Genomic DNA, 15688 nt, shown 5'->3' with positions numbered 1-15688 from the left:
ATGGAACGAATTCTTGTCAAACTGTGAAGCACAATTCTCTATATCTCCCAGAATCAACTCCACCATTTAAAATGCTTTTAGCACGTTAACCAAAAGAAGTACAAACAGAATAAGCGTAAGGGACATAATAATAGAAATTTAATGACTTTGTCGGATTGAGGTGATTGTAGACAAAAGAAAAAAAATCTGGTGTCCTGTTATATCTATTATCAAATCCTTGTTCAATAATTCTGTAACTGCACTTCTGAACAGGGGAATAGATGTCATTTGATATCATGTTCCGCGTTATCCAACATTTCGTCGTGACGTTCGACTAATGAAACATGATTTTGTCTAATTTTCTTCTAGTGAAACAGGAATTGACAACTCAAAAATACTTGTCCAATTTGTTATAAATAACTTTAGTAGATAAAACTGAAATTATTTATATTTAATATTTTCTGGGTACAAGTTTGGTTGTGATTAATAATGGAAATTGTTAATATTCTTATTTCTCCCTTTTATCTCTTCTACATATCTTTTTCATTATCTAAACTAATTTGAAAGTTGCATCATAGTTTTCACACTTGACAATCTCAACAAACATTTAATTCATACTGGTATTAACGCGCACTTGTGATATATCTTTTTAAATTTTCCTTGGTCATGGATCAAACTTATATGGTTGTGTTATGCACCTTATTATTGTATCTTTTTCGTCTAGTTATTCAATAAGTAAATTGACATTGTTTATGTTTTTGTGAGAATGACGGCAAGAATTCTGAATTAAAATCACCAGAGATGTTCTAAGAATGTAGGGTGTGGTGCAATCTTCAAAAGATGATAACAGATATATCATTTCTGAATTTAATTCAAGACTTTCTCTTCATATCATATTCCATATGTTAGTTGGAAGTTTTTTTTTTCTTTCTGGGCTTAATTTTAAAAGATGGTTGAGAGAATAGTGTATACGAATGAATCTTTTCTTTAACTTCTAATGTATAAGACTTTTAGATATATTGAAAGAACTCTTTAATCATGAATCATATGTAAGAATTGTCTAAATTCTTTCTTTTATTCTTGATGTCTTGATAAAAGTATGAACTGGAAGATTAAATTACCTTCAGCAGGATATATATATATATATATACACACGTAAATTTGTTGTTAATATTTGATATTATTCGTAAAAGTTAAAAAAAAAGTTGAAATGATTTTTTTTTCACTCATTTAAACCACGTACTAAAATAAACAAAACGACTATTTCTTCTATTAAAGATTTTCAAATTACAATAAACTGTCAAATATCTTATTCTCTACTATACATCCATCTAACAGGAGATAACACTTTTATCTTAAAATACACAATCATTCAAAATGAATTAATTAAAAATAAAAAATATTATTATTTTATTGTATCTTTTAAAGTTGTAAAAATCTTGAAGAATAAATAAATCGAGAGATTGACAGAGGTAAACAGTGTCAATGAAACACTGCAAATTGCAATGATCCAAGGTACGTGGGTGGTCAGTGGCAGAGAGTGTGTCCACGTGGCATATTCTCAACCTCACAGAAAAGAAAAAAGGTAGACAGCTTCATGTAACTGTTATACCAGCACTTCTTCTGCAACTGCCCCCCAACTCCATTCTCTTTCTTTTTCTCTCTCTCTTCTTTTTTTCTTAGTACCCTTTTGTTGCTTTGCTTAATGGATCAAACAAAACTGGTAAAGTTTCTCTCTTTCACTTCTCATTTAAGCTTCAAAATTAACTCTGTTATTCTACTTTGAGCTGAATTTTGAGTTTGGAGTGTAGTAGCTTCTAGTCTAGTTCTAGCCTTTTCTTTTTACTAGCCTGCAATATATTGCTTTGTGATAGGATATGTAAAGGAAAATATTTGAAGTTTGTTATTTTCTTTGTCAAAAATGGTTATAGTCTCATGTTTCCATATATGTAACCAAATGATCGAGTTGAACCCTTTCTAGTTCTGCCCAAGATGATGGTTGTAGTGGTGCCCTTGTTCTTTGTCCACACTTGAACCCCACTAGGTGCTTATAGGTGCTTATAGAAATACCATTCATAAGCCTGTACCTGGCAACGTTAGCTTTTGGTATGTTTGATTCTTCACAACATCTGTGGCAGTAAATTACTTTTAACTGTTTTTTCTGCATATTTGATAATGCTTAATTATGTGGTTGTTTCTCCTCCTTGTCTTGTCGCAAATATTATAAGCTTCACTTAATGTTCTAAAATTTATTGCTTTTTGCATTTGTGAAACACTTGGATTAAGAATGTTACCGAAAGATGTTAGCATAAGGGTTCGTTGAAACAAATGTGTCTATTCAGAATGTTTTCCAATATGATGCATCTTAGAAAGCTGAATAATGAGTCACCAACCCATTATTTTCAGTTGCCTTGGCTCAACATCTTTACCCTGCTTTCAGAATTTTCACTTGAAGTGCTACGCTGAAGGTTACTTTTAATTGTAATAATATTTCAGGATCTTTATGTGAAGAGTTTATGCTTCTGAAGATGAGTGCCGAAAACAAGAAAATAAAACCAAAGACTGATATTGAACTCTTTCTCAATAATGCTAACCAGTGCGTTTGGAAAAAATTAAATAATGACTCAGGTGCAGGTGCAAATGCAGCCTCCAGGGTGGACATGACATTTGCTGCCACTGACCCCCTATCTGAAATAGTTTGGTCACCAGATAAAGGTTTGAGTCTTAGATGTGCCGATTCAAGTTTTGCTGATAAAAATACTTCACTTTTTCGGGAACTTGGAACGAGTTGTATGGTTCTTGCTCAGCCACAAAATTTTACTGGTGGTAGTTCTACCCCTGATAACCCTTTAGATGATGATTTTGTGAAACCTTTAGCAGTTGTATGTGCCAAGGGTGATATTGCTGAAGCAGATGCTCCTACCATGCATGCCACTGGTGATTCAGGTGTCAAGGCCAAGTTTAAAGCCTATGAAGAAGATGATATAGGTAAGTAGTGTATAGATGCAAGAAAAGGAGGCTTTACAGTAGATTTTCAGGTCCAAATTAGTTAAATACTTAACTGGGACTTGTGAGTTAGAGTTTGTGTCTTTCTGGTCACTTTTTCCTGGAATCATTTTCTCAATCCTACAGAACTCATCTGGCAGGATCTGTTGGTCATAAAGATATAGTGAACACCACAGCAACAACACCTAATTTGCCGTATGATGAAAGTGGGAATCTGGTGAACAATTGTGAAAAGGTTGCTGGTGATCAAGCCAACATTGGAACCAATAACAACATGTCTGGGATAGAGGGAAACAAATTTTCTGCTATGTCAGGTATGTGCTGTCATCAAGATAGTTAAAGGTGAAACGTGCCCTTAATTAAGAGCTTAATGCTTCCAAAAGGGAGTCACCAAAACTCACAAGACTTACCAAAGAAAGTTTTAGACGTTAAAGCAGTTAAATACGTGAATATTTGCATTGATGTTAGGATAATATTTGTGCACATGTTTGTGGTACATTCTAATTTGTTTAATTCTTGTTAATGGTTTTTGGCTGCATAATACAAAATAATACACAGGCACTGAAACTCGAAGCATATCCTTTCTGTTTAAAGAAGAAGATTTATTGGAATTTTTGTTTCTGTTAAAGAAAAGTTCAACTTCTTCCCTTTTGTGAATACCTCTGAAATGTATTATTTTATTTGTTAATTTTCCTGCAGGCCAGGCGGAGAAAGGGCCATTGGACAATTTATTTCTTCAATCAGAAGAAATCAAACCAAATATGGACCAAAATCCTTCTCCAGGAAGACATTCTGATGGAGGTGTAGATATTGCTCTTGGAAAAAAGGCTGTAGTAACTGGTAATTTACATACTGCAGTTGAGCCTGTAGTGGAATTCAAAGGCTCTGATGCTCCAGGGACTAATTTAGCATCCTCCAGCAGAAGACCTTTACAAAAACTGGAATTTAGTGCAGAGAATGATTTACGGATTGATAACTTTGAAGCTGCTTGTGCTGGAACAAGTGGAATTAATGTTCATGGGATTGAAAACAAACTTCAGGACAATGAAATGATGCTACCATGTGATAAGATTCTTCCAGCCATGCATTCTCCGTGTCATAGTAGGATTTATATGGCAATAAACAAAGGCAAGGAAAAATCTTTATCGGACGGGGATGCAAATGTTGTGTTGTCGAGGGAGGACAATGACAGCCATTCAAGTGTTGAGAGCTGCAACAGTGCTGGCTTTTTTCCAACAGGTAAGAAGAGAAGAAACTTTCAACAACAGTTGATAATAGGGAGTAAAAGAGTCAAAAGGCAAATGGAAGAAACTTCTGGTTCAAAATCCTATGTCAAACAGGATAGCTCATTCATGAATTGGATTTCAAACATGGTGAAAGGACTCTCTCAGTCAATTCAAAATGATTCAAACACTTTAGCTCTTTCTCTTGCAAATCCAAAGCATCATAACCTACAGCCTGACGAGAGACTCATCGCATGCGATACGAATCAAGATTCTGAGCAAAAAATAACAGGATTCAAATCCATTTTTCAGTCCATATATTGTCCAAGCTTGAAGAATGTAGAAACAAGAATCCATCAAGAAGGAAAGAGTAGTGAGGATTTAGAGCCAGTTAACACTGAACATGGTATAAATGCTACTCCAATAACCTGTTGTGCAGAGAATAATAGCCCTTCCAAACTTTGTTTGCGGTCGAATAAGTTTGAAGTATCTACTGGAAGACATGAAGCTGGCCCATCATCACAACCTCAGATTAAACCTCTAAATTTTTTCAACTGTCAAGAAAGCAGCAAAAGTAACATAATGGAGACTAAAAATAATTCCATCTTTAGCTTTAGTAGGGACAAAGAAGAAGTGGCGCCACATTCATCTTCAACCAAACAGAATACAGATAATAATGACAACATTGATTCCAATGTGCTATCTGACAGAAAGGAAGAAGAGAATACTTGTCACAGAAGAGAAAATCTGGGAAGTCTCTGGATAACTCGTTTTTCGCCAAAATTCACTGCTCCCTTGAGAGAACAACCCACCAATGAGACGGAGGTTTCTACTGATCTTAAAGAAGAGAATGATCTTAAATCAAAGTACAAGTTCAAAGCCCTTTCATCTTCTCCAGGACTCCGAAATTTAGAGCCAATGTCTTCAATGTTTGCAAGGAGATTTGGTGCCATCAAACATATCATGCCAGCAAACACAGCAGATAATGCCAAGCAGGTTAATATGTTGTGCTTGTTTTGTGGAACAAGGGGCCATCAACTCTCTGATTGTTCGGAAATTGCAGAGAACAAGCTGGCAGATCTCCAGAAGAATATAGATTCATGTGGAGGATTAGAAGAATGTCCTTGTATATGCATCATATGTTTTGAGCCCAACCACTGGGCAGTTTCTTGTCCCACTTCAATCTCAGTTAGGAAACATGAACTGAAAGCCAATCAAGAGAGTGTCAGGCTTGATGAGGATGAGCGAGTTTTATCTGGTGGTTCTGTTAATGGTGAAACTGATCACCGAGCAGGTCAAGATATTTGTTTGAAGCGGAAATCAAATGAAATTATGACCTTCAAGGAAGGGAACAGTGCTTCATTCAAGAAAGACTGTGGTTCAAGTTCAGAGGAAAACAAATTCAGAGAAAATCCTATGTCAACTCCATCCAAATTGACTGAAAAGCAGACTTCACACTTGCCAAAGAAAATATTTGATGCAGTGAAGAAACTTCGACTGTCCCGCACTGAAATCCTGAAGTAAGTAATACCAGACAACACTTATACTTTGTCATTTCATGCAATTGCCAAATTACGTGAATGATGCAAACTAATTATTCTTAATCCCAGTATTCATGGTTATAGTATAAGGGTAGATGTCAGATATATAAAGTCATTAGTTTGCACATTTATGGGAAAAAGTTTTATAGAGAACCTTCTTTTTCATTCGTTGACAGTGTTATTTTCCCAGATCTTGTTTCTTGTGAAAAGATTCATTTTTCATTGCATAATTTGATCCAGCAAACATTTAAGTATATTGAAGTTGCGTGCAACTCCATGAGTTGAAACTGTCTTATCATTAGGTCATCCTTAACTTGATTCCCATCCACTGTCATAGGGACTCCAGAAAAAGTTAATATACGCATAAAAGTAGGTGAACTGAGATATAGACACCTTCACTTTTTTGTGTGAAAGAATGGATCTATAGAAATATTTTCACAATGTCCTGAGAGGACCCCTTTGTGAAAAACTACAATGCAACACTTCAAGATTCACAGTTAGTCTTACATCCCAAAAAATGTAAAAATCTAACTAACGAAACATGTTAGTGTAATAGAAGAAAAGTTAGCCAACAAATAAACTGAGTTAAAAAGTCTATATTCTCTAATCTTTCTAGCAGGTGAAGGGTTAACTGAAAATTAAAAGGAGATATAAAACTAAAGGTAGTGCATAAAATATCATGGCGAAGACAGAGATTTATATTTGTGGATAGTTATAATATAGTATACTTTTGTCACTTATAAAACAAGTGGATCTTTGTGGTTACTTAACAGACTGTGATTGACATCAGATGGATAAATACTCATGGCTCAATCTCACAACTTGATGGTTTTTTCTTGCGGCTGAGGCTTGGGAAGTGGAAAGAAGGAATTGGGGGAACTGGATACCTTGTGGCATGCATAAATGGTATCAAGAAAATCACACCTTGTTCTTTCCTTGTAAAACAAGCATGAATTATGTTACATGACTTCTGTTTTTTTCTTTTCTAACTACAAGATTGCTGTTTTCATTTGTTTTATTAACTTTTTCTTCTTCCCTGTTCTTGTTTATCCAGAGACACAATCCAGGAGACAATCTTCAGAGCAGAATACACGAAAATCTTTCTCGGTGAAAGTGGGGAGTATCAAGTGTATGGTAGAAAGTCAGTATATATCCAATCATGATTTTCTTGAGGTAATAATCATTGTGAATGTATTGGTATTGAAGCTATTTGGTTCAGTGATTACAAAAGCAGCATCATGGAAATGGTTATCTAATTCCTATTTTGGGGATGGTTTTTCTGTGCATTTGAGCAGGAAGAAATCATGGAATGGTGGTTCAACACCTCAGAAGCTGGTGCTGAGATTCCATCTGAGGAAGATCTGATAGAAAAATTTAAAAAGAAAAATATGTTAGGTCTCTAGGCATTTATTATATAAGTGTTAATATATTTGTTAGCGTATGTGAGTTTATTCTCTCACTATTTGTTATCCAATTGATTGTATATCAAAGGAAGCTTAAAATTGATAATGGTGGCAACTCATCATTATGATTTTTGTGAATGTCATACCAACATTCATATACAAAGCATTGCTTAATCTTATTATGCAATGAAAGTTATATTGGATTTCATTATATTGGATAGTGTGTTAGAAAACGACCTTGGAATGTTCTTTATATTGTGAGAAACTGTTTGTTAGCCTTAGGATTTCACAGTGAGGGTAATGCACTAACACCAGTGAATTCTACTTTCCTTTTTTATTTAATTAACTTAACCATTCAGTAATTTCATTAAAATAAGTGGATTTTATTCTTACATAATTTTAAATCTGATTGTAATCAAATGTCATAAGAATTAGTGAGGGTTCAAACAGTTATGACCAGTACAGTGTTTAGTCTTATTTGGATAAGTAAGATTCTCTTCTCTCTCTTTTTTAAACTTTTTACTGTTTTGTTCAATACTTTTGTATTATATTTGTTTTAAATTTTGCAATTTTTTATTTGTAAAATATACAAATGTTTGAATCAATTGACTCGGTTATATAATTTAAACTGAACAAATAAGATCATATTGATTCAATCTGGATTTCATACTACAAAAAACATTTATCCACTAACCAACCCTTTGATTAGGTTTTGTTAGATTAGTTCTTTAAAATAGACCAAACATGACAAACTAGACCTGATGCTTTTTTTAAAATATCTCAATAACTTTATCTAAATCGTCCTCATTTGTTCTGTTCTATGGTTACCATGAATCAATACAAATACCCAATAACTGTCACACAGTTGATACCAGCCAAGTTTTGCAGTTAAACAGTTTGAACCAAGCAAGTCTTGCAATATATTTGTAATGAATAAAGCCAAGTTTTGCAGTTAAACAGTTTGAAACCAAGCAAGTCTTGCAATATATTAGTAATGAATAATGGTATTCTTGTGTAGTTACAATGATACTACACTTTTTACACCAATACAAGCAATGAAATCATAGTCTCTAGATTGGGAAGAAGTTTTACAGCCTAAGCAGAAGCTGATACCTATATTGGAACATATAATTAATATATAATCTTCTACTAAAGCTCCATTAAAATATTCAATACAGAGTGGTACATTAAAATATTCAATACAGAGTGGTGCTTTTGTACCTCTCCCTTAAAGTCCTAGGGAAATCCTCAAACAAATAAAAAATGAATTACATCAGCAGCAGCATTTTCTCTTAAATAGCTATGAATATAATAGTGTAATACTGTAAAGAATAGCACTAAACTCTAGTTTTAGACCAGCAGTGACTACTCTCCTGCTCTCATAACATGAATCACCAGATTCAGATTTTTCAGAACGAATGACATAAAAGAATAATACATCACTATAACTGATTCTCAATAAATAACAAGATTAAGCTGATTGATTGACTCTAATTGGCAGATTCTTTCTTAACTTGCTTGCGGTAATCTTCCATTTCACTGACCCATAGATCAGCAAATTCACAGTTTTTCCAAGCTTCAAACCATGGTCCTCCACGAGTATAATGGATGGCCTTGGGCAAAGTAAGAGGATCGTTCTCAACAACCTTGTTATGTCCCTCAAGAAAATTCCAAACAAAAGGAATGGATCCAATTTCATCATCCTCCAGCCATTGAAACCTGTGAAGAAAAGCACCAGTCTGTGTGTTGACAGTCTCAGGAGTGAGAACACGGTTCTTTGGATGACCACAGTTATAAAGAACCATTGAAGACCAATTCTTTCTGGGGTACACAGTTTGCACTGCTCCATCCATCTTAGTAGTCTCCTTTGGAGCATAATCATGCTGAACACACATGATAGCATACTTGTCCTCAATCAAATCTCTCAGTTCCTTGATATCAGCCAAGTAGAGAAAATCACAATCCACAAACATCGCCCAACCTTGATAATTGGCAAGGCAAGGTGTCAAGAATCTAGAAAAGGAAAACTCGGTACTCTCAAACTGACCCCTCTCACGCCAATACAAACCCCTCTTTCTCAGATCTGACTGCTTTATCGGTATGATCTCAACGGGAATTGAAGACCTTTTCAAGATGGAGTGCCGACATACCTCAAAGGCAAGATCTTCACTCGGGTCATACCCAACGAAGATCTTGAATACCTTGCTCTCATTGTTCACAATCTCACCATCTACCCCGTCACTTCGGGCTATTGGTGCTTCACTTTTGCCATTGCTCAAACTCATTTCTCGATGTGCCTGTCACGCAATAAATCAAACATAAACGTGATAAACAAAGAGGAAAAAGAAAAAAAGAACAAAACACAATACCCACTTGACTCTAGACGTGAACACCGACAAACAAGAACAAAAATCCAATCTTTTTCATCCCCAATATCACCCAAATGCTGTAATGTAATGTAGCGTAATGCCAAGTTAAGAAAAATGTATAGAATGCATGTGTAGAAATCAAATGTAAAATGAAGAAAAGTACCGAATTGAGATAATAGCAGCAGTGTGGGTTGGACTTGAACGGAGAAAAATTTAGTTAAAGCGAGATTTGGGTGGTGATGCACATGCAGCAGACACCGACAGTGGTGGAGTACTATATATAGATCAGATCACGCGCTTTCTTCAATCAATTAGCCCAACCCACAGTTTTACTCTTTTTCTATGGATCAATTCTCTGGAATTACAAGGAATTTATTCACTCCTTTGTGCCTATCTCATGTTTGTTGATTTGTCTTAATTAAATTATAAATAACAAAGTAAATAGGGATTTGAGTTTGAGGTGAAGAAATGAAGAGAAAGAGAGAGGTTATGTTTACTCACTTAAAATTATAAGTTAATCATATACTTCTAAATTAACAATTATCTTAACAGAGTTGAATTAAAAATCTTTTTTTAACCTTATCGTTTATTAAACATACATATAAACTAATCTTTTACATAATATTCAAAAATAATATTAAGGGGAAAGTATTAAATGCGTGCAAAACTTTATAGACAATTTTAAACTATAACACTGATTTTTATAGGGGTGCAGAAAGAAAAAAAAGGAACAACCGATAGTTTTTCTTTTCTGTTCTCAGGGAAAGAAGGCCCAAACTCAATACAACAGTAAACAACTTTAATAGAAAGCCCAAAATAACTGGGTGTCCATTTATATTTAATAGTGACAAAAGATCTTCATGATTTTGTGCATTAACATCATAAGTGAATTTTGTTCAATTAAAAAAAAAAGTACATTGAAAATAGAAAGAAAAAGAAATTTATTCTCTCAGTAAAGTAAACAATAAATTTTTTTATATATTGTAATATTATAAAGGTATGGACTCCCTAGAATGATACTTTATTTATTTCAATAATTTTTCTCACATTTGTAATCACAATGTATATCTTTGAAAATGATTTGACCATATGTAATTATTATTTGCTCAATCAAGCATAGAAGAGGTAATGGATATGTTCCAGATTGGAAATCACTTGTTCAGAGGGTAAAATCGTAATTTACAAATTGGAGGTGTGTGAAAAAATTGTAGAGGTGCAGAAAGTAAAAGCCTAACAAGAATAGGGAGAAGTAGGCTGAACCTCAACCTCTAATTTAAACTTGAATATCTTAATTTTCTCACGTACGCACTGACGTAGATATGTTGAACTTGAGTTATGTATTCATTGCATAGCATGTGGGGTATGTGTGCTACGTCGGCACTTAAATTATTAATAATAAAAATTTAAGGCTTAAATATATTTTTTATTCCTTAATTTTAGTAAATTTTGGAATTAGTTTATTTCAAAATTTTAATTAATTTAGTTCTTTATTTTTTGAAATACGTGGATTTAGTCTTTTTAATCAAATTTTGTTAAGTTTATTTGACATTTCAAGCACGTTTTATTATAGTATTTGACTTAATATTAATGTGTCAAACAGTGTAAACAACTCAAATACAATCCTGAAATACATACGAAACATGTCAAATAAATGTAATAAAATTTTATTAAAATGATTAAATTTACGTATTTCAGAAAATAAAAAACTAAATTGATTCAAAATTTCAAAATGGACTAACTACAAAATTAACTGAAAATTAAGAAAAAAAAACATATTTAACCCAAAATTTAAATGTGTGAACTTTTTAAAGAAGGCTTAAAAATTCAACTGCAAAACTAATTAATGGTGGCAAGTTAGAGCATATGGGCCCTATTAATATATCTTAATCAATTAATTTTCCCTAATCTAAGAGCTGTTAAAACTACCAAGTTATATTGTCGTATACGTCGTCGTGAAAGTTAATCTTTAAGCATAAACATGCACGTTTCTCGTGTTTCTCGTACCTCACCCAACTCCTTCCTCGCTTTTCTCAACTTCAACATTTCTTCCATTCAATTCTTAAAAAATCACAATAATACGCAACGCATTTTGTCTTTCTGCGTCACACATTTTTCTTCTTTCTTGTATGAAGATCTTACTTCAACTAAGATGAGTATACAATATATAATTAATATATAACTGGGTGAAAATGTATGATTTTATATGGTTGAATTTGTTCAAAATTCAAGTGTAACGTTCGGTAGAAATAATAAAGTTTAGTTATATATAATGTAAACAAGACTCATAAATATATTGTATTAAGTTTTTTGGTTGAATATGATGTCAATCTCTTAGGTGGATTGAATTTATGTCTTATTGATGTTGTTTGTTTTTCAAGTAAACTCATCAACAGTATTAAAATTTCAAGTAAGCCCATCAATAATATTAAAGTCGATGGTTATTCATTGTCTAATTTTATGTTTGAATGATACCGTTTAAGAAAATAATTCATTTATTTGAAGAATTTGAAATTTCTTCAAGTATAATTACTTGTTTAAATGCTAAAATTAAAAGAAAATTTAAATCGAGGAATTTCAAACAACTAAAATATTAGAATTTGAAATTCAATAGAAAAAAAAGAAATCAAAATTCCATAAATTATAGAATTCCTCATTGGTCAAGATGAAAAATAGTCCACAAGTCCACAAAGACGATCCGACTTTGACTAAAAGTTGAGCCGAACTGACTTGGTAAAGATCAAGTCAAACCGGTCTCGGTTGAAGATCAAGTCAAACTAGTCCGAATTAAATACCGAATCATCTTTGATCGAAAGGTTAGAGTTGAGTTTAACTTAAAATAAAAATTAAATTAATTTATCCAAATAAAATAATTAAAATATAAGATATTTTAATTACTTTGTCCAAATAAATTATTAGATGATAAATTAATAAAATTCAATTAAATAAAAGATTTTTTGTTGATATCACTTTTGATTTGACAGGAGTAAAATAAAAAAATTCTTTTGCGTAATTGAATGAGAATGTTTTACGAGAGTGATATCTATACATACGCACAAAATTGATAAACATTAATCACTAAAATAATTCATTAAGATTTGTATGATCTTGAATGGCAGACTATTACTTTTTTTAGTCAATACAAGTTTATACCACCAAAGTCTGTTGTCCTATATATAGAAAATTTTAATTCAATATCACAGAAAATTTTATGATATCTAAAATTGTTTCGAAAATTTAAATATTTGTAACATTGAGTTATACTTAAAATTAATTTCTTAATTCTCAATATATATTAAGGTCATTAATTATTGATCGGATATATTCTTTTATCCGCAAATTTCTATCGAAATATGCATTAATTTTTACACATTACAATTGAATTAGACTGAATTTTTTTTAATAACATTATATATGTATAACTTAAAAGTATTAAAATATCTCTTCTTCATGTATTTTATAAATTTATTTTTGTGGGAAACGAGTGGTTAAATTTGTTGATACATAATTTGATAATTAAACAGTCACTCATTCTTATCCTCAATATCTATTGTCTTAGTACTTGATTCGTCTCTTTTGTTATCTTTGTTAAGTCAACGGCATCAAGAATTTATAGGTTGTACTATGTTTGTGTTTTTTTTATCTAGATATTCTAATTCCCCAATACATGCCACCGTAATATTTAATTTCGAAAATATGTTAGCTCTAGAAAAATAAAATATACTTATATTTTCATAAAATTATATTACTTTTCCCTAAAGTTATATTAAATAATGCCCACGTTTTTTTTGTTAATTTAAAATAAACACACGTGTGTCTTTTTGTGAAATGAAACTTACCTTCCTAAAGAAACAATATTTATTTTTTCATAAAGTGACATTCCTTTTCCACAGTTTATTTAAAATAACACATTTGCTGAAATTTAAATAAAAATACGGAAATTAAAAGTTAAAACTTTTAAATACTAGAAAAAATTTGAGTCCGAAAGAAAAATCGAAAAAGGAAATGTGACTATATTCACAAACATGGTCATTGCATACGTATATAAATATTTTGTAATTTGACTAAGCATTGCATATAAAATAGAAGCACGTAAAGAAAAAAAAAAAAGAATCGTATTCTCCTAACAGAAAGTTGAGAAATTAGTGTTTTGGATCCTCACGGAGAAACGAAAAAATAGAAGAAAATAAAGAGAAAAAGTGTTTTCTCTTGTATTATTTTCATTTTTATAATCGAGTCTAACACTATATTGGGCTTGATCGAGTTATTAATTAATTTTTTTATACTTAATTAAATTAGATTAGACATTTAAAGTTATTTGTCAACCTGGTTTAAATTGATTTTTTAATCTTTTCTTATTTCTTTATCACGTTATTATCAATCTTTTATTTTTATTTTCTTTCGTTTACTTCACGGTAAAGACTTAAATTAAAAGATGTAAACCATCTTTGGATTATTGTCTTCTTTCAACTTCCACACGTGTCCACTCGTCACGGTACCCAAACTCACTGTATTGTCACCATGATGAAAACTATTTTACGAAAATATAAAATGTATAAAAATAAATTATAGTATTACTTATTTAAGATTTTCTTAAATCACACGCAAATTACATTTACAAAACAAAATCACAAATCAATCCTACATTAAAATAATTATTTACATGAAAGTGAACACACATATATTTTCACTAATTATTATCATTTTTTCATGGAAAAATAATTATATCTCCATAACATTTTGCGAGAATTGAAAGATAGTCATGCCAAAAAGATAGAAGCCATACTGTTTGATTTTATTTTTTATAAATAGACTACTTACATTCTTAATTTTATACTAAATTTTTTATGGCTATATTAAGTTTCAAACTTTTTCTTACTCGTATTAAGAAGGTTTCCAGATTAAAATTTATTGCTATCACTGTTATTCTTTAATCTTAATTCTTGTTTGTGTTTTGATTTTACAGACGAAATAGTTTTTTTTTTTTTTTTTTTAAATTCTTTAATCTTAAAATTTATTGGCCGTATCCGAACGTTATCCAAAGTAAAGTTGTAGTAGGGTTGACAATTGGTTGAAAAAAAAACACTAATATTATTATTGTAAAATTTATTAAATATAACTATGCATGTATGCATGATCTTCAACCCCATTTTAATACCTTCATACCATCAATAATCATACAAATATGTAAATATTTACAAGATAAATAAAAAAAGGTTAACTTTTTCTGAACTGAATCATCTCTCTCGTAATAATATCTAATTTACCTTAAACCCTAAATATATAGTCAACGAACTGGTCAACGAAAATTATCAACAAAATAAATTATAAACCAACATTAAACATAAAACAATGATTATGTTTTGTAAATATGATACGAATATGTTTTGTTTTTAATATCATTCGAATATATTTTGTTTTGTTTTTTTTTTTTTTATAAATTTCAAAGACCTAAGTTAAAATATTGAACTGTCTCACTTATTAACAAACGTGAGGTCACTTGTTAAGACCTCATCAGCACCACAAAATGCAACTTGGATTCAAGATATTGATATTTTTATTTTCTGACTGCAAATATTAATATCATCATTATTTGGACTTATTACAATATACTTTGCATAAAATATATACACGTGTGATTGAAATAATTATTTTATAAAATTTAAAAAGTATATAAATCTTCTTATTCAATTTATTCGTATTCTCTATGGTTTAATTTAAGTCTCTCTAAATAATGTCTATAAACATGCACACTTATATTTAATAAAAGTACATACACATAGCTTGTAGTGATTTTACAATCACATTTGTTATAATTCTCTCACTATTTTTTTTTTTTAACATCATATTTTCTGTCACATATCACATTCATTTCCACCACTAAAAAAAAAATACCTCATCATTTTCAATCTTTTTTTTAAATTATGAAAAGTATTAATTTAATGTCTGGAATAAATATTGTATTTCCCTTATCATTAATCATGTTCAAAATTAAATATTGTCTAATAAACAAAATTCAACGGTCAATTTTGGTTCCAAAACTTCAAAACACCTAAATACAAAAAATAATTATTTATTGTTATAATTACTAAATTAGTTTCAGAAAAACAAATATATTTTTCTCACCATGACATTATATGCTTCCGAAAAGTAGTAGGGTTTATGTATTT

The 15688-nt window shown here is 31.1% G+C and overlaps 2 protein-coding genes across 11 annotated transcripts; one reads left to right on the top strand and one right to left on the bottom strand.

The window, feature by feature from the left end:
- The first annotated feature begins 1465 nt into the window (after positions 1-1465).
- Positions 1466-7363, top strand: LOC114174017 (uncharacterized). Of its 9 annotated transcripts, none has more exons than XM_085668588.1 (8): positions 1467-1702; positions 2476-2694; positions 2860-2967; positions 3126-3299; positions 3685-5728; positions 6540-6655; positions 6804-6922; positions 7045-7363. In XM_085668588.1, exons 2-8 carry the CDS (start codon positions 2496-2498, stop codon positions 7150-7152), a joined length of 2868 nt encoding a protein of 955 aa, XP_085524714.1. In that variant the 5' UTR covers positions 1467-1702; positions 2476-2495; the 3' UTR covers positions 7153-7363. The 9 variants fall into 9 exon arrangements, 8 of the variants coding, with proteins under 8 accessions (XP_085524714.1, XP_085524710.1, XP_085524707.1 ...); XM_085668584.1 differs by having other exon boundaries at positions 2857-2967; XM_085668581.1 differs by having other exon boundaries at positions 2476-2769.
- A 920-nt stretch (positions 7364-8283) lies between these two features.
- On the bottom strand, positions 8284-9939 carry LOC114174734 (protein CDI). 2 transcript variants are annotated; one of them, XM_028059584.2, is made up of 3 exons: positions 9685-9852; positions 9526-9598; positions 8284-9449 (listed from the first exon to the last, which is right to left on the bottom strand). In XM_028059584.2, exon 3 carries the CDS (start codon positions 9435-9437, stop codon positions 8643-8645), a length of 795 nt encoding a protein of 264 aa, XP_027915385.1. In that variant the 5' UTR covers positions 9438-9449; positions 9526-9598; positions 9685-9852; the 3' UTR covers positions 8284-8642. The 2 variants fall into 2 exon arrangements, with proteins under 2 accessions (XP_027915385.1, XP_027915384.1); XM_028059583.2 differs by lacking the exon at positions 9526-9598 and having other exon boundaries at positions 9685-9939.
- Between the last annotated feature and the right edge of the window lie 5749 nt (positions 9940-15688).

This window comes from Vigna unguiculata, chromosome 2 (assembly GCF_037176805.1).
Source record: "Vigna unguiculata cultivar grain cowpea cultivar isolate G323 ecotype 2 chromosome 2, ASM3717680v1, whole genome shotgun sequence".
Taxonomy (NCBI): domain Eukaryota; kingdom Viridiplantae; phylum Streptophyta; class Magnoliopsida; order Fabales; family Fabaceae; genus Vigna; species Vigna unguiculata.
The sequence above is the reverse complement of the archived record's forward strand: the minus strand, read 5'-3'. Positions and strand labels throughout refer to the sequence as shown.

What these genes read in the sequence shown, in the direction of transcription:
- LOC114174017 (XM_085668575.1), top strand. Translation starts at nt 2,496, where the DNA reads ATGCTTCTGAAGATGAGTGCCGAAAACAAGAAAATAAAACCAAAGACT. An exon ending in CTATGAAGAAGATGATATAG is followed by an intron (nt 2,968 to 3,125) that starts GTAAGTAGTGTA and finishes CTCATCTGGCAG; the next exon opens with GATCTGTTGGTCATAAAGAT. An exon ending in CAAATTTTCTGCTATGTCAG is followed by an intron (nt 3,300 to 3,684) that starts GTATGTGCTGTC and finishes ATTTTCCTGCAG; the next exon opens with GCCAGGCGGAGAAAGGGCCA.
- LOC114174734 (XM_028059583.2), bottom strand. Translation starts at nt 9,437, where the DNA reads ATGAGTTTGAGCAATGGCAAAAGTGAAGCACCAATAGCCCGAAGTGAC.